Below are 24,877 nucleotides of genomic sequence, written 5' to 3'. Positions count from 1 at the left end.
ACCTGCACAAATCTGATCAAAATAAGGCCTTACAAAAAAGGCAGTCTTTAAATGTGACCCTCCACCACGGAATGAGTCGCATGTCACCTTTGCATAATTTTCATATTTTTACATTTTCCTAAAGAGTTTCTTATGCTCTATCCAGTGGTGAAAACCGTTTTAGAAAAGAGCGAAAACTGTTTGAGTTATAAGCCTGTGACTAAGGTGACCCTCACACTGTTACTAGACACTCCCCAGACTTATATTAAGCCTAGCGCAGAACCGCGCGAGGTGACATGCGACTCATTTCGTGGTGGAGGGTCACAAATGGAGGTTAATTTCAGAAGCTAGAAAATGAAAAGAAATGTAAAATATAAAGTTCTGAAAAAAGAGGAATTCTTAAAGGGGTTCCATTGTACAGCCAATCCACCACTTTGAGACTGTCGCATCCCCCACCCCACCCTCCAGTCTGTTCTCTACCTCTTATCTCATTTGAGTTTGAACTTCTTTTCACGCCTTGCTTTCTCAGATGTTCTGTTCACAAGTTCTGAGAAGTATCATGCATTTTCAGAGTCGCTCCGTTTGGGGACGTTTTTATTTCTCGCTGATGTGAATGACACCACTGTACTGTGTGCAAGATATGATCAGACCATAATGGAGGCATTTTAATACCAATGGGATATGGAGAAAGGGCGGGTGTTGGCTTCTCTTGTGTGTGTGTGTGTGGGGGGGGGGGGGGGTGTGCAGCAAGGGGGAGAGAGAACAAAGTTCATGTTATGGGTCCTGCTTGCATAGGCCGTAAGTGTGTGTGTGTGTGTGCGTGCGTGCGTGCGTGCGTGCGTGCGTGTGAATGTGTGCCTGTGTCTGTTTGTGTGTCTGTGGGCGTCTGTGATTGTGTGTGTGCGTGCGTGCGCTCGCTCGTGCGCTCGTGTGTGGATGCGTAAATGCATGCGTACGCGCGTTTGTACGTGCGTGCGTGCGTGCGTGTAAAATGAACAGATCCTCCATGGACCCGAAGGATTTCTTGTGTTGGTTATGACAGCTAATGATTCATGTTTTCCTGGCACCTGCAGGGAGCAGCCATTCGTTACAGTATCGTCGGGGGCAGCAGTCTCTTCGCCGTCGCAGAGAATAGGTAATTGTTGCAATGCGTTCTTTTGTCTTTCTGTGTTTGTTTGCGCTACCACAATATATGCTTGGTGTTTAGTTTGTTTGTTTGTTTATTTGTTTGTGTTGTATTATGTTTATTTGTTTGTTTGTTAAGTGTGTCACTCGTTAAAGGTTCAGTATTACCTCAAACTGTTTTTGTTTGTTGGTTGCTTGCTTGCTTTGTTTGTTTGTTTGTTGTCTTACTCATCTAAGGAACAGGTTTGCTTATCAATAAGTTTCATTGTTTTTTCTGTTATTTGTCTTACTCATTGAATTGTCAGCCTAACCACAAAATGTTTCCAGTTTGGTTAGTTTGCTTGATTGTTGGTTTGTTTCTTTGGTTCTTATTTGTTTGCTTTTCGGTTGTAGAACTCACTCACAATAAAAATGAAAAATAAACACATCTTTGTATCGTATGATTTCGCTGTGATTCTCAGCATTGTCTTCTTCTCGGTGTTTCAGCGGTGCAATCCACGTAACGGCACCGTTGGACTTTGAGACAACACCTCTACATACGTTCAGCGTTATGGCTTCCGACGGGAATATGGTATGTTATGCGATAAGCGATTGTGTGTGGGGGGGAGGGGGGGTATGCGTGTGTGTGTGGGGGGGGGGGGGGACGGGGTATAAATGTGTGTGCGTGTGTGTGTGTATGTGTGTGTTTGTATTTGTGTGTGTTGGGGGGATGATGTGTGTGTGTGTATGTTTGTAAGTGTTTGTGTGTGTGTGTGCGTATGTGTGGGTTTGTTGTCGTTGTTTTGTTTGTTAGTTTACCCCTTTTCTTCTTTCTTCTTCTTCGTTCATGGATTTAGACTCCCACGTTCACTCATGTTTTTACCACGAGTGGATTTTTACGTGTATGACCGTTTTTACTCCGCTATTCAGGCAGCATACGCCGATTTCGGGGGAGGCATGCTGGGTATTTTCGTGTTTCTATAACCCACCGAACTCTGACATGGATTACAGGATCTTTTACGTGCGCACTTGGTCTTGTGCTTGCTTGTACACACGAATGGGGTTAAGTCACAAGCAGGTCTGCAAATACGTTGACCTGGGAGATCGGAAAAATCTCCACTCTTAACCCACCAGGCGGCAGCGACCGGGATTCGAACTCACGACCTCCCGATTAGGAGGCCGACGTATTACCACCACGCCAATGCGCCCGTCTTTTCTTCTTTCGAATTCTGTCAGTCTTCCATAAAAACCTTTCGTTCTCTGCGTTCTCTTTCTGTTTTTTTCTTCTTTCTTAAATCGATACAGTCTCTTGGTTTTTATATTTAGTCAAGTTTTGACTAAATATTTTAACGTAGAGGGGGGAATCGAGACGAGGGTCGTGGTGTATGTGTGTGTGTGTGTGTGTGTGTGTGTGTGTGTGTCTGTGTCTGTGTGTGTGTGTAGAGCGATTCAGACTAAACTACTGGACCGATCTTTATGAAATTTGACATGAGAGTTCCTGGGTATGAAATCCCCGAACGTTTTTTTCATTTTTTTGATAAATGTCTTTGATGACGTCATATCCGGCTTTTCGTGAAAGTTGAGGCGGCACTGTCACGCCCTCATTTTTCAACCAAATTGGTTCAAATTTTGGTCAAGTAATCTTCGACGAAGCCCGGGGTTCGGTATTGCATTTCAGCTTGGTGGCATAAAAATTAATTAATGACTTTGGTCATTAAAAATCGGAAAATTGTAAAAAAAAATAAAAATGTATAAATCGCTCCAAATTTACATTTATCTTATTCTCCATCATTTGCTGATTCCAAAAACATATAAATATGTTATATTCGGATTAAAAACAAGCTCTGAAAATTAAATATATAAAAATTATTATCAAAATTAAATTGTCCAAATCAATTTAAAAACACTTTCATCTTATTCCTTGTCGGTTCCTGATTGCAAAAACATATAGATATGATATGTTTGGATTAAAAACACGCTCAGAAAGTTAAAACAAAGAGAGGTACAGAAAAGCGTGCTATCCTTCTTAGCGCAACTACTACCCCGCTCTTCTTGTCAATTTCACTGCCTTTGCCATGAGCGGTGGCCTGACGATGCTACGAGTAAAATGGCATTGCGTTCAGTTTCATTCTGTGAGTTCGACAGCTACTTGACTAAATATTGTATTTTCGCCTTACGCGACTTGTTTAACAGTTTTCCTTCATTCTGTCCATTATACATGTTGACGTACAAAGAAGGCTTAATTGTGTGTTTCAGAACTCAACTGCCACAGTGAAGGTGACAGTTGTGGACTCCAACGACAACGCCCCCATCATCCCCGACAAGCAACAGACCTTTGATGCAGAGAGAAAGAAGGGTGAAGTCATCACAACGATCAAGGTAAAAGTCGTTGACAGTGAGGTTGGGTGTCGGTAGCTAGTCTCTCTGTTTGTCTGTCAGTACAGTGGCACGCCCCTCTTAAGACCTACTGAGAAAAAGATTAGGTTTTACAAAGGAGAGAGTCTTCAAATGGAGGACAATTTACGGAGGTTATGAACAGAAAATCTGAAAGAGTAAAGTCTCAAAAGGGGGGAAGTTTTAAATTGGGTAGTCTTAAAAGGGGGGGGGGTCCACTGTAATGTCTGTATAACCGTCTGAGTCGTAAACACGTCTCTGTTTGTCAACTGGCCCTTGCTTGCTTATGTGTGCTGTGTAACCGTCTGAGTCGTAAACACGTCTCTGTTTGTCAACTGGCCCTTGCTTGCTTATGCGTGCTGTATAACCGTCTGAGTCGTAAACACGTCTCTGTTTGTCAACTGGCCCTTGCTTGCTTATGTGTGCTACGTCAGGGTTGCATAGTGTTGTTTTTACGCCGCCTTTATGTAAATAAAACGGCGTATAGGTTTCACTCTGTTAGTTTCTCTATTTGTTTCTCTTTTTCTCTGTTTCTCAGTTTCTCTGTCTACGGATTAGACTTGTATCTCTGGTGCTCTGGGGTCAATTGAGCTCAATTTTGTTCATATACCTCTCCAAGGCGGTCTGATCTTCCGCGTGTGTCTTTGTCGTTGCTATATACATTGTGTATATAATATATATACATGTCCTTTTATTGGGCTAAGATCAATGCTGACTCGATCTCGCATGAACCCGTGGGTACTCGAGACAAGAAACAAAGAAACGAAACTGTTCGTCATCTGTATGCATGTAAACAAAATAAGTACATACATGTGCGCTTTTGTCGGCAGTGTTCTTTTAGCATTATATAAAACTGTACCGTCAGACTTATTGTGTACTCTTGCCAGCACATCCCCCCTCCTCGTCTCTCTCTCTCTCTCTCTCTCTCTCTCTCTCTCTCTCTCTCTCTCTCTCTCTCTCTCTCTCTCTCTCTCTCTGTCTCTCTCTCTCTCTCTCTCTCTCTCTCTCAGTCTCTCTCTCTCTCTCTCTCTCTCTGTGTCTCTATCTCTGTCTCTCTCTCTGTCTCTATCTCTGTCTCTGTCTCTCTCTCTCTACCTCTCCCTCTCTCTCTCTACCCCTCTCTCTCTCTCTCCCTCTCCCTCTCTCTCTCTCTTTCTCTCTCTCTCTCTCTCTCTCCCACTCTCTCTCTATCCTCTCTCTCTCTCTCTCTCTCTCTCTCTCTCTCTCTCTCTCTCACACACACTCCCCCACCTTTTTCTTTCACCCCGCTACTAAATTCCGTATCTGTGGTTAATCAATTTAACGTTTAGTTAGTGTTCACCAGGTTATTTCCTGACTGGCGATTAATTTTGCTATCATATGCTACTACATGTACGAATTACCATTGAACCAAGTGACCCCGAACACGGACGGTTTTACGTATCAACATCGTTGTAACTAGAGAATCAGAATAGACCTGAAACTTTCTGCTTTAAACCTGCAAACGGCTGCTATCATTTTATTTTGACTCATTGAGCAGAATTATCTACATCAGTTTGTTGTTATTACTGCAATTTGAACATAATGGTGAACACTGGTAAGCCCTTGGAACACGGATGTGATTTTTAGGTTTTCGGGTTCATTCATATTTGAAAGGGCCACCCCTGTTTATATGGAGATTGGACAACGGATCAGAAAGAACTACTTCCAGAAACGTTTGTCGCGATATTTTCAAACCTGCCGTCATTTTCTGTGGCAATGAACGAAAAGTCTGCGTGAAAACAACTGCTTATTAATTATTGGAGGACAGTTTTTAAACTGGCTGCATTAAAAACAAAAACAAACATTGAATCAAACAAACAAACAAACAAGCATACAGAAAGGAAATAACCTATATCGCGAAGACCTCAGAAGAACATGGACATTGCTGGGATTCATTTTGTTCGCAAACTTTGCAGAAGTGGCCACAAGAGTTCGGCAATTTTAGGCAGTACCGTACTTGCTATGGTTTCACCGTTCCCCCCTTTCGCGAAACAATCTGCCAAAATCACAAAATCCGAAACAGATACCTGCCAACGTTCCAATAGTTGTCTTTATTTTGTTATGCCAATTGGCGCTAAAGTTTTAAGGCAATTTGAAACAAGGTTCAAGAGTGCTTTGCCGACTGCGGACACAAAAACGATGTCCCTGCCTTGTGAACCTCCGTGTGTGAGAACAGAACGAATTGCATTAACACTGACCAGTGTGTCTAGGACACACGAGCTAGGTCACGTCCAGTGTAAATTGAACCAGGTCTCTAATTGTCACGCTTCACGTGTCGCCATTCGCTACGCTTGTTACTGAATGGTTATGGCCAACAGGCACATGATATGAAATGCTTGTTTTTCATCCTGCTAAATATGTGCCTCCTTGCTTTACTTGGTTGTTATCGATCATTAGAATGAGAGAATACTTTGACCTCAATGGTATGGTGTAAGCTGTTGTTATCGATCATTAGAATGAGAGAATACTTTGACCTCAATGGTATGGTGTAAGCTGTTGTTATCGATCATTAGAATGAGAGAATACTTTGACCTCAATGGTATGGTGTAAGCTGTTGTTATCGATCATTAGAATGAGAGAATACTTTGACCTCAATGGTATGGTGTAAGCTGTTGTTATCGATCATTAGAATGAGAGAATACTTTGACCTCAATGGTATGGTGTAAGCTGTTGTTATCGATCATTAGAATGAGAGAATACTTTGACCTCAATGGTATGGTGTAAGCTGTTGTTATCGATCATTAGAATGAGAGAATACTTTGACCTCAATGGTATGGTGTAAGCTGTTGTTATCGATCATTAGAATGAGAGAATAGTTTGACCTCAATGGTATGGTGTAAGCTGTTGTTATCGATCATTAGAATGAGAGAATAGTTTGACCTCAATGGTATGGTGTAAGCTGTTGTTATCGATCATTAGAATGAGAGAATACTTTGACCTCAATGGTATGGTGTAAGCTGTTGTTATCGATCATTAGAATGAGAGAATACTTTGACCTCAATGGTATGGTGTAAGCTGTTGTTATCGATCATTAGAATGAGATAATACTTTGACCTCAATGGTATGGTGTAAGCTGTTGTTATCGATCATTAGAATGAGATAATACTTTGACCTCAATGGTATGGTGTAAGCTGTTGTTATCGATCATTAGAATGAGATAATACTTTGACCTCAATGGTATGGTGTAAGCTGTTGTTATCGATCATTAGAATGAGAGAATACTTTGACCTCAATGGTATGGTGTAAGCTGTTGTTATCGATCATTAGAATGAGAGAATACTTTGACCTCAATGGTATGGTGTAAGCTGTTGTTATCGATCATTAGAATGAGAGAATACTTTGACCTCAATGGTATGGTGTAAGCTGTTGTTATCGATCATTAGAATGAGAGAATACTTTGACCTCAATGGTATGGTGTAAGCTGTTGTTATCGATCATTAGAATGAGAGAATACTTTGACCTCAATGGTATGGTGTAAGCTGTTGTTATCGATCATTAGAATGAGAGAATACTTTGACCTCAATGGTATGGTGTAAGCTGTTGTTATCGATCATTAGAATGAGAGAATACTTTGACCTCAATGGTATGGTGTAAGCTGTTGTTATCGATCATTAGAATGAGATAATACTTTGACCTCAATGGTATGGTGTAAGCTGTTGTTATCGATCATTAGAATGAGATAATACTTTGACCTCAATGGTATGGTGTAAGCTGTTGTTATCGATCATTAGAATGAGATAATACTTTGACCTCAATGGTATGGTGTAAGCGGTTGTTATCGATCATTAGAATGAGATAATACTTTGACCTCAATGGTATGGTGTAAGCTGTTGTTATCGATCATTAGAATGAGATAATACTTTGACCTCAATGGTATGGTGTAAGCTGTTGTTATCGATCATTAGAATGAGAGAATACTTTGACCTCAATGGTATGGTGTAAGCTGTTGTTATCGATCATTAGAATGAGAGAATACTTTGACCTCAATGGTATGGTGTAAGCTGTTGTTATCGATCATTAGAATGAGAGAATACTTTGACCTCAATGGTATGGTGTAAGCTGTTGTTATCGATCATTAGAATGAGATAATACTTTGACCTCAATGGTATGGTGTAAGCTGTTGTTATCGATCATTAGAATGAGATAATACTTTGACCTCAATGGTATGGTGTAAGCTGTTGTTATCGATCATTAGAATGAGATAATACTTTGACCTCAATGGTATGGTGTAAGCGGTTGTTATCGATCATTAGAATGAGATAATACTTTGACCTCAATGGTATGGTGTAAGCTGTTGTTATCGATCATTAGAATGAGATAATACTTTGACCTCAATGGTATGGTGTAAGCTGTTGTTATCGATCATTAGAATGAGAGAATACTTTGACCTCAATGGTATGGTGTAAGCTGTTGTTATCGATCATTAGAATGAGATAATACTTTGACCTCAATGGTATGGTGTAAGCTGTTGTTATCGATCATTAGAATGAGAGAATACTTTGACCTCAATGGTATGGTGTAAGCTGTTGTTATCGATCATTAGAATGAGAGAATACTTTGACCTCAATGGTATGGTGTAAGCTGTTGTTATCGATCATTAGAATGAGATAATACTTTGACCTCAATGGTATGGTGTAAGCTGTTGTTATCGATCATTAGAATGAGAGAATACTTTGACCTCAATGGTATGGTGTAAGCTGTTGTTATCGATCATTAGAATGAGAGAATACTTTGACCTCAATGGTATGGTGTAAGCTGTTGTTATCGATCATTAGAATGAGAGAATACTTTGACCTCAATGGTATGGTGTAAGCTGTTGTTATCGATCATTAGAATGAGAGAATACTTTGACCTCAATGGTATGGTGTAAGCTGTTGTTATCGATCATTAGAATGAGAGAATACTTTGACCTCAATGGTATGGTGTAAGCTGTTGTTATCGATCATTAGAATGAGAGAATACTTTGACCTCAATGGTATGGTGTAAGCTGTTGTTATCGATCATTAGAATGAGAGAATACTTTGACCTCAATGGTATGGTGTAAGCTGTTGTTATCGATCATTAGAATGAGAGAATACTTTGACCTCAATGGTATGGTGTAAGCTGTTGTTATCGATCATTAGAATGAGAGAATACTTTGACCTCAATGGTATGGTGTAAGCTGTTGTTATCGATCATTAGAATGAGAGAATACTTTGACCTCAATGGTATGGTGTAAGCAAACCGAACTTTCAGAAATCTGGGGTTCATTTCCAATGGTATCGTCTTTTTTTGTTGAGGCACATTCATTCATTCATTCATTCATTCATTCATTCATTATTTGTTTTTATTTGTTTATTAATTCATTAATTCATTCCTTTGTTCGTTCGTTCGTTCGTTCGTTCGTTCGTTCGTTCGTTCGTTCGTTCGTTCGTTCATTCATTCATTCATTCATTCATTCATTCATGCATTGCATTTATTTGTTTTATTATTCATTCATTCTTTGGTTTTATTTACTTGTGTCTTTATTTGTGTGTTTATGTCTGTATTCATTCATTCATTCATTCGTTCATTCATAAATTCATTCATTCATTAGATTTGGTAACATCTCGGATTTCTCACGAGAGTAAGTAACGGGGTATAATAGACTCCGTTACCATTCACGATTTATTCTTTACGTCACCTTTCCTCATTGGGGCCATACAAAATAATTATATACGCCGTGTGCCTGTAGTATTCACCGGCTTTTGGACAATGCCAATGGACCAGCCTTTATCTGACAGGTGTTGTTTCTGTGTCACAGGCTCAAGACGCTGATGCCGGCACCCGCCTCAACTATAGCATTGTCAATTACAAGAGGTAGGTCTGCTTGCAGCTTGCAAATCCTGTGATTTTGCTCGATAAAAGTGTGTGTTTTTTCACCGCTTCCTTACTGCCTGAGTGTGTTGCATTGACATTTTAGAGAACAAGAGACTGCAGGTAAGGTCTTTCTTTATTTGGTGTTTAACGTCGTTTTCAACCGTTCAAGGTTATATCGCGACAGGGGAAAGGGGGAGAGATGGGATAGAGCCACTTGTCAATTGTTTCTTGTTCACAAAAGCAATAATCAAAAATTTGCTCCAGGGGCTTGCAACGTAGTACAATATATTACCTTACTGGGAGAATGCAAGTTTCCAGTACAAAGGACCTAACATTTCTTACATACTGCTTGACTAAAATCTTTACAAAAATTGACTATATTCTATACAAGAAACACTTAACAAGGGTAAAAGGAGAAACAGAATCCGTTAGTCGCCTCTTACGACATGCTGGGGAGCATCGGGTAAATTCTTCCCCCTATCCCGCGGGGGGAACTGCAGGTAAGTAGAACAAGAAGAAGAAAGCAATGAAAATATACTCACCAAAAACATGGACAATTAAAGAACAACGAATGTTATTGTCCATGTTTTTGTGTGAGTGCATTTTCATTGTTATCTTGTATCCTGAAAATACCCCCCGCGGGTTAGGGGGAAGGATTTACCCCTCCCTGGTCCCCCCGCGGGTTAGGGGGAGTCCCATATTGGTTGGGACGAGAAAGAATTTACCCGATGCTACCCAGCATGTCGTAAGAGGCGACTAACAGTTCTGTTTCTCCTTTTACCCTTGTTAAGTGTTTCTTGTATAGAATATAGTCAATGTTTGTAAAGAATTTAGTCAAGCAGTATGTAAGAAATGTTAAGTCCTTTGTACTGGAAACTTGCATTTAATATCATATTCTTACTCCGAATCACATTAGCATTGAGTCACCTGAGATGCTTATCACTGAAAAACGCTTACCCGGCTAAAGAATTTAAAGGGAAGCAACCCCATCACCAAAACGAAAGTGAAAGTAGCTTTGGTAATGGGCCAGTACACCGGGAGTTACCTCCCATACGGGTGTATGCCACGTCACTTCCTCTAGGAACACGTGCCTATTATCATACGTCTTTTTCACCTCGGAGAGGACGGTTCACTTTTTGACGCTCTGTGGCTGACCTTGTGTGTTTGAGTGACACCCGCCGGCCACGTTACCCAGCTTGTCTGCTCGCCTTGCCTACAGTTTGGTGAGCTCGTTCCCGTTTGTTGTTGGTTGTTTGCGCTGTTTCGTTACTGTACGTTGTCCGTTTTTTACGGACTTGTGTGTCAGTGACTTGCGTGTTTCGCCATTTTGTTGTGTGAGTTAGTTAGCTAACTCGTGTGACTTTGCTAGTAGCTCTGCGTGCCCTCTTTCTGTTTGGGCAAGTGTAGCTTTAGTATTTTGTTGACGCGTAAGCGTGTGTGTTTACTGTGTTTTCAGTCGTTTTGACTTACGTTTCAGTAAATCTTTTTACTTTGCCACGTGTTGTTGACGTTTGTGTCAGTGTCTTGCGTGTCGCCATTTTGTTGTGTGAGTTAGTTTTCTAGCTCGTGTGACTTTGTTTGTAGCTCTCCGTGCCTCTGCTTGTGGGGCAAGTTTAGCTATAGTATTTTGTTAACGCATTAGTGCGTGTGTTTACTGAATTTTCCAGTCGTTTAGACTTATGTTTCAGTAAATTTTTTCGCGTTGCCACGTGTTGTTGTCAACATGTCTGATTCAGACAAGCGCCGTGGCAAGTCGGACCCCAAGGGGAAAATTAAGGCTAAGTCTTCCTCTTCCAAAGCAACGTTACTTGTTACAGACCAAGAGCGTAACACTTTGTTGGCTGTACCAATTTCGGCGCCTAGCGCTGTTACTACTTCTGCTTCTTTTGCGGCGCCTAGCGCTACTGTTACTTCTGCACCTGTCTCTACATCGGAGACTTCGTCTTCTTTGTTAGCACCTGGACAAGGTGCGTTGGTTTCCTCTCTGTTAAAGTCACTGGTTCCAGAAATCCGCAGCTTGGTGCAGGCAGAATTTCAGCGTTCCGTCGCCAGCAGTTCGGCGTTTCCGGCATCTGGCAGTGACGTCCGGGCATTGGCTTCCGTGTCTTTGTCCTCCACTTCCGGCTTGGAGCAGCGTCCTCCCTCTTCAGCGTCGGTTGGTAAGCAGAGCTGGTCCGATAGCCCTCGTGAGGCGCCTGGACGTTCTCCTTCGGGGGACAGCTCTTTCGCATCGGGTCACGACCGATACCTTGCTGATCTTTCATTTCCGGCGATAACCTACGAGGCCCCGGACTTGTTCGAACAGCGGCGGCAGTCGGTTTCGACTGCCGCATTTCCGGCACTTGCCGGAAGTGATGATCCGTCCGCTCCGGCACGCTACGGCGGTCGCGGCAGGATGGAGTATTCACTGACTTCCGGTCCTTCCGGATCGCGAAGTCAACCAGTGCAGTCTTCACTTCCGCATTTTGCGGTTCCGTTGACTACACTTCCGGTTTCGGCCGGAAACGCTTCTTCCTCTTCTGGTGGTTCCTTCCGGATACCAGATAGTGGATTACAGCGTGCGCCTTCCGGCTTTCAAGCGCCTAGGCTTGAGCAGGCATCACTCCACTCAGTCGGGGGAGTGACGTCAGCTCATCCAGCTCCGGTTTTTGCGGATGGTCGTCCTGCTTACCCTTTACCTTCACAGGGTTTTGGGCGGCAGGATGACGTTAGTGCTCAGGCTTTTCCGGTTTCCGGTTTGCCAGGGCATGCTTCTGCTTCCGGAACTGGTGACTTCGGTCATGGTTCCACGTGTGACTATTCTGATGCTCCATCAGTGGTCAGCGAGGAGTCGCGGGGCGTGTTTCCGTCGAAGCTCAAGTCTGTTCTTGACGTCGCGGCGGAAGTAACGTCTCGTTATTTTCCTGAAGGGGTGGTGGCTGCGGACTCTTCCGCATCATTCGTTCCTTCTGCCATGGCGGACTTCCGGCCGGCACAGGAGGATGTTTCTTCCTTCCGGTTCGCCGAGTCTCCGTCAGTGGCTTACCAACTTTCGCATTCACTGGTTCGTCCAGCACATGCGGGGAGTGGTATTCGGCCAGTGCCTGTTCCGTTACTGCTTCCTTTTGGTCCAGTTCCGGAATCAGCTCAGCAGTGGGTGGCTTCAGCTGCCCAAGCCTCTTCCTTCGTGCCTACGGCCAATAGGAAGCTTGGCATGCCCAATCAGAGCCAGAATTGGCTGGCGTCTTTTGCACTCCCTAGGGCTACCCTTCCGGTTTCCCGGGAATTGCTGCCTCTTCTGACTAAACCGATCAAGCGTGATTCGGTTTTGCCGGTTTCCGAGGCTTCCCTTCTCTCTGCTGAGGAGGTTGGACGTCGGCAGATCGAACTGTCCTCCATTGCGGAGACTCTCGTTCGGGCTCTGTCTCGGGCATTGACCGATTCGCTAGTTCCTTTCACTCTCAGTGAAGAACAGAATGCGGACGATGTCTCTGCGCTTTTGACCGCATTGGCCAAGGTCAATGAGGAACAATTGCGTCTTTCCTCCCTGCAGTACACCCAAGCGGTACTCTGCAGGAGGGATCTCTTCCTCTCGCAGTCCCAATTCACGGAGCTGGCTACTAGGGAGACCTTGAGAGTCTCCCCGGTCTCAGAGGAGTCTCTCTTCTGTCCGCTGGCACTGGATGCCAGACAGAAGGAGATTCAGTCAAACAAGGACAGTCAGTTCCTTGACTACACTCTGAAGGGGGTGAAACAGTCTCAGCCTTCTAAACAGAAGCAGGCTCAGACATCGTCTAACCCCAAGCCAGCTCAGAAGCGGCAGGCTTCGCCGGCCGCTCGTGGTGGGAAGAAGAGGACGGCATCGGGGAGGGGGCGTGGCGGCTCTGGAAGTAAGCCACACCCCCAATGAAGCGCTCCCGATCTCACCTCCCTCCCGCCCTCCACCTTGGTGATGGCGGGAGGCCCCTCCCGGGCACTTTCTCGTTGGATGTCGGTAGTAGACAGCCAATGGATTGTGGGAGTGGTGAGTTCGGGCTTCCGTCTACTCTGGCGGGAGGAAAAGGCGCCTCTTACCCGAGTGCCTCCGCGGTTCAAGCCCCCCTTCTCGCAGGAAGCACGTTCCGTCTTGCAGTCGGAAATTGCCTCCCTGGAGCAGAAGGGCGCGGTGGAGAGAGTTCGGGTCCACAGCTCCCTGGGATTTTACGGGCGTCTGGTCGCTGTTCCCAAAGCATCAGGAGGATGGCGTCCCGTGTTGGATTTATCTCTCCTCAATACTTTCTTGAGGGAGATAAAATTCAAGATGGAGACGCCAGCCTCTGTCCGAGACTCTCTCCGCCCAGGAGACTGGGTGACCTCGATCGATCTCACGGACGCATACTTTCACATTCTTATGCATCCGACCGACCGGAAATGGCTTCGTTTCCGGTGGGGAGATCAGATCTACCAGTTTCGCGCACTCCCTTTCGGGCTGTCTCTCGCACCGTGGATTTTCACCATGGTGGTGAGACAGGTCTGTGCACTGGTGAGGTCCCAGGGTATCCGTCTGCGGGCTTATCTGGACGACTGGCTCATCATGAACCAGTCCCAGAGCGGCTGTTCGCAGGATACCCTGACGGTTCTTCGAGAATCCAACTGGTTGGGGTTCTCGATCAACCGGGTAAAGTCGGAGCTGACCCCGTCACAGACATTCACTTATCTGGGGATGTCTTTCGACACGGTCGCTTGGACTGTCCAGCCTTCTCAGAGAAGGGTGGACAAGCTCCAAGCTCAGATTCGCTCCACTTTACCTCTCCTGATGGCTTCCATCCGCTCGCTCGCCTCCATCTTGGGGCAGATGGAGTCTATGGCTCTTCTGGTTTCACTGGGCCGGGTCCACAAATGTCCGCTTCAGTTCGCGCTGAAGCCGTTTGTGGACTCTCCTCTGGTGGACTGGGACGCCCTCATCCCTTTGCAGGGATGGTTCCGGTCTGCGACCCTTCCGTGGTTGCACACGGAGTGGGTCTGCAGAGGTGTTCCGATCGTCGTGCCCCTCCCCGACCTGGACCTCTTTACAGATGCGTCCAGGGAGGGTTGGGGGGCACATACAGATCTTCAGACTCCTCCCTTTCCGTTACTCAGCCGAGTAATCCGGAAAGCGGAGATGGAGGAGCCGGCCCTTCTTCTTCTGGTCGCTCCTCTGTGGCCGTCGCAGGTCTGGTTTCCAGATCTTCTTCGGCTTGCCCAAGGGCCCCCCATTCCTCTCGCACTCGTGCGAGGGGAACTAGTGCAGCCCCGAACAGGCATTCCACACGAGGAGCCCAGTCTTCTGAAGCTTCACGTGTGGAAGTTGTTCGGGACTCGCTGAAGCGCTCTGGGGCGTCGTCTTTGACTCTGGACTTGGTGGCTCGCTCGCATAGAGCGTCCACCTCTTCAGTTTATGCTTCCCACTGGAAGGCATGGACTGCCTGGTGTTCAGCTAGAGGGGTGAGTTCGGTGGCTCCGCGCTCTATTCAGGTCGCTAACCACCTCTCTTTCATGTCTTCACAGGGCGCCTCAGTCTCCTCGTTGAGGGTCCGGCGCTCCGCTATCTCGGCGACTCTTCAGCAGATTGGTCGTTCTGTTCGAGTCGGGGGCGTTATAGCTGCAGTCATTAAAGGGGCTGCTCTTAAGGAAGCTAAAGCTCGTTTGCCCGCTCCCAAGTGGGACTTGTTTTTAATCCTGGAATTCCTTCGTTCTGCGGATTTTGAGCCTTTAAGCGAGGCCAGTCTGTTCAATGTCACTCGCAAAGCGCTGTTTCTCCTTTTGTTGGCTACGGCCCGACGGGGTAGCGAGGTCCACGCCCTGTCGGGTCAGCCTGGAGATATCTCCTTTGAGCCGGACGGTTCCGCATCTTTGCGTTTCCGGCCTGATTTCCTGGCCAAGAATCAGTCTCCGGGGCAGGCCTCTCCGCTGGTTAGAGTTAAGGCTCTGACCAGCGCGTTGGCCCCGGGTGACCCCGATTCGGTCAATTGCCCTGTGAGGGCACTTCGTCTGTACTTAGCCCGGACTCAGCCGATTCGGTCTAGTTCTCAGAAGTTGTTGTTTATCTCTCTCCTTACTAGGCGCGAGAAAGATTTGTCGAAGGTAACGTTGGCCCGGTGGGTGTCCTCGCTCATCAAGCAGGCTTATGAGTGGAGGCGCACAAAGAGGGGGGGGGTTATGCCCTCCTTGCCACTTGACTCGGCCCGAGCCCATGAGACGAGGGCGTGGGCATCCTCTCTGGCAGTTCTGCGCTCCAGACGTCTAGAGGAGGTGCTGACAACTGCGTATTGGCGTTCCGAAGATGTTTTCATAAACTTTTATCTTCGGGACGTCACAGCTCTTCGACAGGATGGCTCCAGAGGCCTTCCAGCGCTCATAGCAGCAGGCCAGTTCCTGTCCAGAACTTGATGGTGAGTTTTGATTCATTTCTAGCCCACCGCCTTGTTGATGTTATCTGCTAATGTGATTCGGAGTAAGAATATGATATTAAATGGAAAATTTCCTAAATAAATTATCATTTAATTAATATACTTACCCGAATCACATACTGTATTCCCTCCCACCTGCCCCGCTTATGGTTTTAAGATTTTTTAAAGCCGTATGATAATAGGCACGTGTTCCTAGAGGAAGTGACGTGGCATACACCCGTATGGGAGGTAACTCCCGGTGTACTGGCCCATTACCAAAGCTACTTTCACTTTCGTTTTGGTGATGGGGTTGCTTCCCTTTAAATTCTTTAGCCGGGTAAGCGTTTTTCAGTGATAAGCATCTCAGGTGACTCAATGCTAATGTGATTCGGGTAAGTATATTAATTAAATGATAATTTATTTAGGAAATTTTCCATTCTCCCAGTAAGGTAATATATTGTACTACGTTGCAAGCCCCTGGAGCAATTTTTTGATTAGTGCTTTTGTGAACAAGAAACAATTAACAAGTGGCTCTATCCCATCTCCCCCCTTTCCCTGTCGCGATATAACCTTGAATGGTTGAAAACGACGTTAAACACCAAATAAAGAAAGAAAGAAAGATGTATCCTGAAAACAAATAATTTCTGAAACTGTATTAACCTGCTAACTTTTAAATAGCGTCTTTTGTATATTCTGGTTGAAACATTTCAACCTTGTTACAACTGAAAAACAACACCTTTCAGATAGAGTCCTGGAAGGGGACAAACACTATTCCCTCAGAACATATTTCAATTCTATTAGATATATATAATGTTGTTTTACGCCCTCTCGGTAAGACCATTAGGGGCATGTTCCCGGATGTTACCCCGACTTTATATGAGACACACAGGTGTATGCGAGTTTAGATGTAATCAGCCATCTGCACTTATGGCAGAATGACCGAGGTCTTTTTCGAGCCACTGTGGTGACACAGGGGTGGGACATGAATATCGTATCTGAGTCTAATTCTATTAATTTGCTATGATCACTCCTGTTTTTTTCAGGCTTTTCTCAATCGACGAATCTGGAGCTATCCGAATTTCAGCGGAACCGTCCGAGTTGACAGAGGCCAAGTACCTGCTTGTCGTTGTAGTCTCGGACAACGGCGAGCCCCCGCGAGTGCAGTCTGTGTTAGTGACGGTGAAGTTCTCTCCCCTGTCTGTGACACAGGCAACAGTGATGGCGGGGCCTAGTGACGACACTCTGGCCATCGCACTTGGCGTCATTGCTGCTCTTCTGTTGGTCGTCGTCATCATCCTCGTTGTTTACATCTGTCGTCGGTTAGTGTCACGAACTTTTTCGCCCTCGGTTCAGATTTAAGTTATGTTCAAAATTAGAGTTCCAACATTTGTGCCAAGGTTACACACTGTGTCTCTATCTTACGCACACAACACAACGAAAATATATAACGTGATTCTATTTTGATATTTTCGTCAATAGATTAATAGTTTATTCAGTCGTTTTACACACACGAAAAGCTGGTGTTTTTGTTTAAAGACACTCAAGCACACGCACAACTACAGTATTAAAAAAAAATATTCGTCTGTAGACTTACAGATTATTTACTTATCTAAATCACACTTAAACCAATGTTGAGTCTTTGTTTATAGACTAAAAGTGTATTCATTCATATACAACAAACAAACTCATCTTCTAATAATGATGTAATAACAATACATGACAGCTTACATAGCGCGAACTACAATATCCATGCTTTTTGCGCTTTACATAATTATTGGGCCGGGGATATAGCTCAGTTGGTAGCGCGCTGGATTTGTATTCAGTTGGCCGCTGTCAGCGCGAGTTCGATCCCAGGTTCGGCGGAAATTTATTTCACAGAGTCAACTTTGTGTGCAGACTCTCTTCGGTGTCCGAACCACCCCCCGTGTATACTACATTGGGTGTGCACGTTAAAGATCCCACGATTGACAAAAGGGTCTTTCCTGGCAAAATTGCTTAGGCACAGTTAATAATTGTCTACCATACCCGTGTGACTTGGAATAAGGCCGTGAAAGGTAAATATGCGCCGACATGGCTGCAATCTACTGGCCGTATAAAATTTCATCTCACACGGCATCACTGCAGAGCGCCTAGAACTGTACCCACGGAATATGCGCGATATAAGCCTCATTGATTGATTGATTGATTAACCATTACAACTCTATCATCACAGACGGAACAAGAACACGGAACAGCTTGACAAGGCGAAGGCCAACCGCTCACAGGATCCCAGGGGCCTCAAGTTCAAGAACGCTAACCGCGCTCAGATGGACCACATCCACTTCCAGAGCGACGACTCGCTAGACGGCGCCACCACCATTCAAGAGAACCCCCTCAAGGAGGCAGGAGCCTTTAACTATGGCTTCGTGCATCCTGAAGATCCTGAGAACGACAGAAACATGGATGAGATTCATATTGGTAAGTGGACTGGGCGATAAGTTCTGTTTTGATCTGTTGGGTTTGTTTGTTGTTTAATACAGGAGCCTTTAACTATGGCTTCGTGCATCCTGAAGATCCTGAGAACGACAGAAACATGGATGAGATTCATATTGGTAAGTGGACTGGCCGATAAGTTCTGTTTTGATCTGTTGGGTTTCTTGCAGAAAAATTCTTTGTTCAGGATCAAGTTGAACGGCATAATAATAATAGTAAAGTTTATTTTTGTCGCTCAAAGCAAAAATCATCAAGTCATGGTGACACGCAGCCACAGGAAGGACGTCAATCAGGTTTTTCCAAAGACAAAACAGGTGTTTCCGCGACAAATTCAAGAGGTTTAATCATTTGTGACCCTCCACCACGAAATGAGTCGCATGTCACCTCGCGCGGTTCTGCGCTAGGCTTAATATAAGTCCGGGGAGTGTCTGGTAACAGTGTGAGGGTCACCTTAGTCACAGGCTTATAACTCAAACAGTTTTCGCTCTTTTCTAAAACGGTTTTCACCACTGGATAGAGCATAAAAAACTCTGTAGGAAAATGTAAAAATGTAAAAATCATGCAAAGGTGACATGCGACTCATGCCGTGGTGGGGGGTCACATTTAGGAGTACAGCTTGTCAGTACCGTGCGAGTTGTTGGTTTTTCTTCTTTCTTCTTTCACGTCCCTTCAACCTTTTGTTGTGAGTAAAACAAATGTGACCCTCCACGACGGTATGAGTCGCATGTCACCTTTGCATGATTTTCATATTTTTACATTTTCCTAAAGAGTTTTGTATGCTCTATCCAGTGGTGAAAACCGTTTTAGAAAAGAGCGAAAACTGTTTGAGTTATAAGCCTGTGACTAAGGTGACCCTCCCACTGTTACCAGACACCCCTCCGGACTATATTAAGCCTAGCTCAGAACCGCGCAAGGTGACATGCGACTCATTTCGTTGTGGAGGGTCACAAATTCGCTTTGCTTAATTGGCACGAAGTATATCCCTTTTGAGCTTGTCCCATTCAAAACATAGCATGAATATAGGTAGCAAGTAACATTGTTCTCTCTCTTTCTCACTCTCTCTCTCTCTCTTTCACCCTTCACAACAGAAACGGCGGTGATCCCTTACCAAGACGCAAACGCCTACAAAAACAACAATAACAACGGCGGGGAGATGTTCCAGCACGAAGACTCCAGCGACTACGGCGACACCCTGCCCCACAAGCACTCGCTGATGAACGGCCTGTACCCTGACACCAGCACGGAGAGTCTCAGTACCACCCACACCAACAGCTCCAGCGAGGGTGGTGATGGTGGTTCCAAGCACCGCCTGATGGGCAACGGCACCACCTCCATTGGCACCACTTCCTTTAGCAGCAATCCCATTGGCACCACGTCGTTTAGCATGAAGCGTGGAGGTGACGGTGGTGGTGGAGGGAGTCATGGGTCGGCCTTGCCTGCCATCTCTTTGGTAGGTATTGTGTTGTCTGAGTTTAGTTTAAACAAGACTTTTTTTTAAAAAATATGAAATGAAGATGAAAGTTGCTTGTTCATTGCGATGCTTATTATTCTCTCAGGTGCCAGGAGATTGGTTGCGTATAACTCTCGCTTACTCCATTACACATGTCGTATGCATTTAGAGCGCTTACTTCCTTTTTGTTTTTTTGATCTCAAGACTTATTTAATTTGTATCATGACATAAACAATATATATGGCATTTATGATTTCTCACGCAAGCATAGTGCTTATTTGAAGCAATCCTTGTGAAAGCATAACAGTGGTAAGCACGATGGCGGACTAAATCGAAATACTCATTTCAGAATACTATATAACAAACAGAAAAGCAAGTTACAAAAACAAACAGATAAAGGTTGGGGTGGTAATACAGAAGATGTCTGCGTTTGTGGTCCTTGTGAAAGGGGAGAGGTTGCGGGTGGTAATACAGAAGATGTCTGCGTTTGTGGTCCTTGTGAAAGGGGAGAGGTTGCGGGTGGTAATACAGAAGATGTCTGCGTTTGTGGTCCTTGTGAAAGGGAAGAGGTTGGGGTGGTAATACAGAAGATGTCTGCGTTTGTGGTCCTTGTGAAAGGGGAGAGGTTGCGGGTGGTAATACAGAAGATGTCTGCGTTTGTGGTCCTTGTGAAAGGGGAGAGGTTGCGGGTGGTAATACAGAAGATGTCTGCGTTTGTGGTCCTTGTGAAAGGGGAGAGGTTGCGGGTGGTAATACAGAAGATGTCTGCGTTTGTGGTCCTTGTGAAAGGGGAGAGGTTGCGGGTGGTAATACAGAAGGTGTCTGTGTTTGTGGTCCTTGTGAAAGGGGAGAGGTTGGGGTGGTAATACAGAAGGTGTCTGCGTTTGTGGTCCTTGTGAAAGGGGAGAGGTTGGGGTGGTAATACAGAAGGTGTCTGCGTTTGTGGTCCTTGTGAAAGGGAAGAGGTTGGGGTGGTAATACAGAAGATGTCTGCGTTTGTGGTCCTTGTGAAAGGGGAGAGGTTGGGGTGGTAATACAGAAGGTGTCTGTGTTTGTGGTCCTTGTGAAAGGGGAGAGGTTGCGGGTGGTAATACAGAAGATGTCTGCGTTTGTGGTCCTTGTGAAAGGGGAGAGGTTGCGGGTGGTAATACAGAAGGTGTCTGTGTTTGTGGTCCTTGTGAAAGGGGAGAGGTTGCGGGTGGTAATACAGAAGATGTCTGCGTTTGTGGTCCTTGTGAAAGGGGAGAGGTTGGGGTGGTAATACACAAGGTGTCGGCGTTTGTGGTCCTTGTGAAATGGGAGAGGTTGCGGATGGTAATACAGAAGGTGTCTGCGTTTGTGGTCCTTGTGAAAGGGAAGAGGTTGGGGTGGTAATACAGAAGATGTCTGCGTTTGTGGTCCTTGTGAAAGGGGAGAGGTTGGGGTGGTAATACAGAAGGTGTCTGCGTTTGTGGTCCTTGTGAAAGGGGAGAGGTTGGGGTGGTAATACAGAAGGTGTCTGTGTTTGTGGTCCTTGTGAAAGGGGAGAGGTTGGGGTGGTAATACAGAAGATGTCTGTGTTTGTGGTCCTTGTGAAAGGGGAGAGGTTGGGGTGGTAATACAGAAGGTGTCTGCGTTTGTGGTCCTTGTGAAAGGGGAGAGGTTGCGGGTGAAGGGTTGGGAAGGGGGATAGAGGTAGGGGGAGGGTGGTCTGATCTGGGGAAAGAAAGGAGTAGCATGGTTCAGGCTGGAGACAGACCTGAAGAGTATGGGTGGGATTCTGCCGGTATATGCCGGAAATCTGGATTCGATCGTGGCCTTTTTTTTCTCTCTTTTTTTCTTTCTCTTTTTTGTGTGGTTCGGTTCAGGATTCATGACATTTTTCATTCCGACCCATGGAACAGGGGTAGGGAGGGGGGGGGGGGGGAAGATTAAAGTAGGGGAAAGGATGATCTTGGAAAAGAAAGGAGTATACATAGCAGGATACAGGCTGGAGAAATTCCTTATGAAGGGCCGGGGAGGAAGGTGGTAGAGAGAATGATCTGATGAAAGGGAGCAAATATATAGGTCTGTTTTGAGAAAGTTCTTGGGAAGAGTGCAGGGGGGGGGGGGGGGGTGAGGTGCCTTATATTTTTATGTATTACATAATAAGAGGGTCAAAGGGGCGAAGAGTAAATCGCCATGCCAATCGAGTAGTCGCCGATTTTGTGCATGTCTGCGTGTGTGTTTGTGTGAAAAGGATATGATCTGACCTTTGTAAGAAACCCTGTAAAGGGCGCCCCTACGAACACCGATTGTTTTGATAAATAATCAGTCAGAGGATGCTGTCCCATGCATTAATGGTACTTTTTGAACAATTTAGAAATCTTAATTTGTGAGAGGAAACGCGTGGAATGTGTGTGGTCGTCATCGTCTTTCTTTGTGCTGTTTTGTTTTATTTTCAACAACAAAAATAGGCTTTGCTTTAGTGGACGAATTTCCTCATGTCATTTCCCTTGTATGTTGCAGGAGGGACTCGACCCTGATGTGAGCGTCGTGCCCGCGGAACAAAAATCAGAGCTGACAGTTTACTTCTGAAACGTCACTCTTTCAACACTGTTTTGTGCAATACGTCATCGCATTCTATCTATCACGTGTGCGGAAATGGCGCTGTGACGTCTACAGTGACGGGTATCAATCCTGTGATGTGGTCACGCAGTTTCGGTTCTCGATGACGTCATCCATGGGTATTGTGTGACCCGTCAACTTGAATGACGTCATCCATGGGTATTATGTGATAACGTCATTGGGACAATTAAGTCATTGGCAGATGGCTGGTCGTGGAGATACAGGATACACGCTACAAATAGGACTTGTGTCATCTATCTGCGCGATGTTAACAAAACATGACCCTAATTGGCCAATGATGCCACCGAGGACGTGAAATTTGATCATCATATCTGTACGATCTAGAACGTGCCTTCAGCTTCAAGAGCTCTTTGTGTGGCAGTATTCTCCAGGCATACTTTGTTAATTTTGATGGTTACTTTTGTCATTTATCGGTTTTGCAAACTGGTATATTAACCAGAAGACAAGAGGAATTTGTCGAACAAAAAGCATTCACTTCAGGGGTTACGACAAGACAAAACAAACCTGTATTTTTCTACGACAACAAAAACTAACCAAAAAAAACCGTGTCACGTGCAGTTGAACAAGCAGGACTGTCCGGCTGACGATTTTTGTTTTTACGCGGTTCAATACTGGACAAACATGCACAGTCGAAGTACTGCTACCCGAACAGCGTGATAAATTCACACTGAAAGGGATTTTCCGAACAAACCTAGCAGGCATGAAAATTCTCCGTATTTTCCGTATTTTCCGTATTTTTGAAAAAAATAAACCGTATTTTTTTTTAATTTCCGTATTTTTCCTTTTTTTTTTTTTTTTTTTTTCAATTTTTTTTTTTTTTTTTTTTTTTTTTTTTTTTCCTAGTCACAGTTATAGTAAAATAGTTTTGGGGCCATGTTTGAATCCAATTTTAAGGCTCAGATAGCCCCAGATTGCACCAAATTGCACCCTTGAAAAAAAAATTTCCGGGGGAGCATGCCCCCGGACCCCCCTAGAAGTCTTGGCGCTTTGCGCCTGCGAAACTTGGCGCTACGCGCCTGCAAAACTTTGCGCTACGCGCCTTCGAATTTTTTTTTCAGTATTTTTTTTTTTTTCAGTTTTCATGCCTGCCTAGTAAAACAAACAACAGTTAATTTGTGAAATCTGTAAACCAGCGTAAGCCTCGCAAGACAGTGGCTACAGAAACAATGTCGTAGCTATGGCGCATATCGAACAAGTGATAACAGCGGTTATGCTAATGAGATACAACTACTACTGAGCAAACCGAGACGTCTCTTCTCGACCCTCTCTTTCACGCGAGATTTCCGACGTCAAAAGCGAAACAAAGTTCGAGAAGACATCACCATGGGATTAATGGCGTCTGTGACTTCGTATGTTTCTTTCCCGAGGAAACAAGAAAGTGTTTCGAGAAAGACGTTTTTCTCGGTGACTTTGTCATATGAGTGGACAAATACTTACAAGGTCACCACCAGGCGGTGCATGTGTCAGCATCGTATACAATTAAAGGGCTTGTTTTCTTCGGATAATGATACCATTGGTGTAAAAAGACGATCAGCTCTTTTGGTGGATGTTTGGAAGAATGGTGTAACCATCCAGAAGTGGAAAGAAAATAATATACGGGTGACCCACCGCATTGTCGCATGGACTGTGTTTTCACACTGATAGTAATTGTGAAGGAACGAATCTGCTGCTTGATTGGAGCCAACGCAGATCCCAAAAGACTTCTTTATTTAAGAACAGAGGTGTGTTCGGATGCTTAAGGCATTTTGCTGGTATGGTATTTTCCTCTAAACAGTGACTAATACGATGAACGAGCTCAAAGTTTTTGCGAATATACAATCTCATGTACAGGAGAAAAAAAAAACTAGTGTATTTCCTGGGAGAAGGGGTGGTTGCGAACCGATCTGAAAGACAAAAATGGTTGATGCAGCTTACTTACGTAAAGGAAACACAATCAGCAATATCTCTATCATTTGTGGCTGATTTTGTGCTGTTTCTGCGACACATGTGACACGAACTACGCAATGGAAATTAAATCAGCAGTCTCTCGATCAGATATACGACTGATTTTGTGTTGTGCTTTCAACCTATGGAACACGGTCTACGCAAAGCAAGCTTCACTGCAGAATAGAAAACTGTGTTCAGATGAAGCTTTACGTTGAAGGAAAATCGAAGCAAACAAACAAAAAACTAAATAGTTTAGTTCCTGGAATGTTCAGTCATAGACAGAACGAAGCTTCTGATGTTTAGATATTTAAATTCAACGATAAACTTTCAGGACAGACAAATACTCATGAAAGGGTGAACTCCAGATGAATTCCAGAAATAGCTCATCGAACACGTGTGGAGACAAGCCCCTCACTATTGGCACGGTGGCCTGGTGGTAAGGCGTCCGCCCCGTGATCGGGAGGTCGTGGGTTCGAACCCCGGCCGGGTCATACCTAAGACTTTAAAATTGGCAATCTAGTGGCTGCTCCGCCTGGCGTCTGGCATTATGGGGTTAGTGCTAGGACTGGTTGGTCCGGTGTCAGAATAATGTGACTGGGTGAGACATGAAGCCTGTGCTGCGACTTCTGTCTTGTGTGTGGCGCACGTTATATGTCAAAGCAGCACCGCCCTGCTATGGCCCTTCGTGGTCGGCTGGGCG

The 24,877-nt window shown here is 44.9% G+C and overlaps 1 protein-coding gene across 3 annotated transcripts in view; it reads left to right on the top strand.

Moving 5' to 3' along the window:
- Window positions 1–23,017, top strand: part of LOC138945974 (protocadherin-9-like) — a 97,132-nt gene extending 74,115 nt beyond the window's left edge. For all 3 annotated transcript variants that reach the window (XM_070317507.1, XM_070317509.1, XM_070317508.1), the window contains 8 exons: window positions 1,053–1,114; window positions 1,591–1,675; window positions 3,340–3,462; window positions 9,281–9,336; window positions 16,766–17,041; window positions 17,935–18,179; window positions 19,283–19,644; window positions 22,132–23,017. In XM_070317507.1, the coding sequence (XP_070173608.1) occupies window positions 1,053–1,114; window positions 1,591–1,675; window positions 3,340–3,462; window positions 9,281–9,336; window positions 16,766–17,041; window positions 17,935–18,179; window positions 19,283–19,644; window positions 22,132–22,200 (1,278 nt within the window). In that variant the 3' untranslated portion in view covers window positions 22,201–23,017. The remainder of the gene's footprint in view (window positions 1–1,052; window positions 1,115–1,590; window positions 1,676–3,339; window positions 3,463–9,280; window positions 9,337–16,765; window positions 17,042–17,934; window positions 18,180–19,282; window positions 19,645–22,131) is intronic.
- Window positions 23,018–24,877: the final 1,860 nt, after the last annotated feature.

This window comes from Littorina saxatilis, linkage group LG13 (assembly GCF_037325665.1).
Source record: "Littorina saxatilis isolate snail1 linkage group LG13, US_GU_Lsax_2.0, whole genome shotgun sequence".
Lineage (NCBI taxonomy): Eukaryota > Metazoa > Mollusca > Gastropoda > Littorinimorpha > Littorinidae > Littorina > Littorina saxatilis.
Note: the sequence above shows the minus strand (reverse complement) of the source record. Positions and strands in the feature narration are given on the sequence as shown.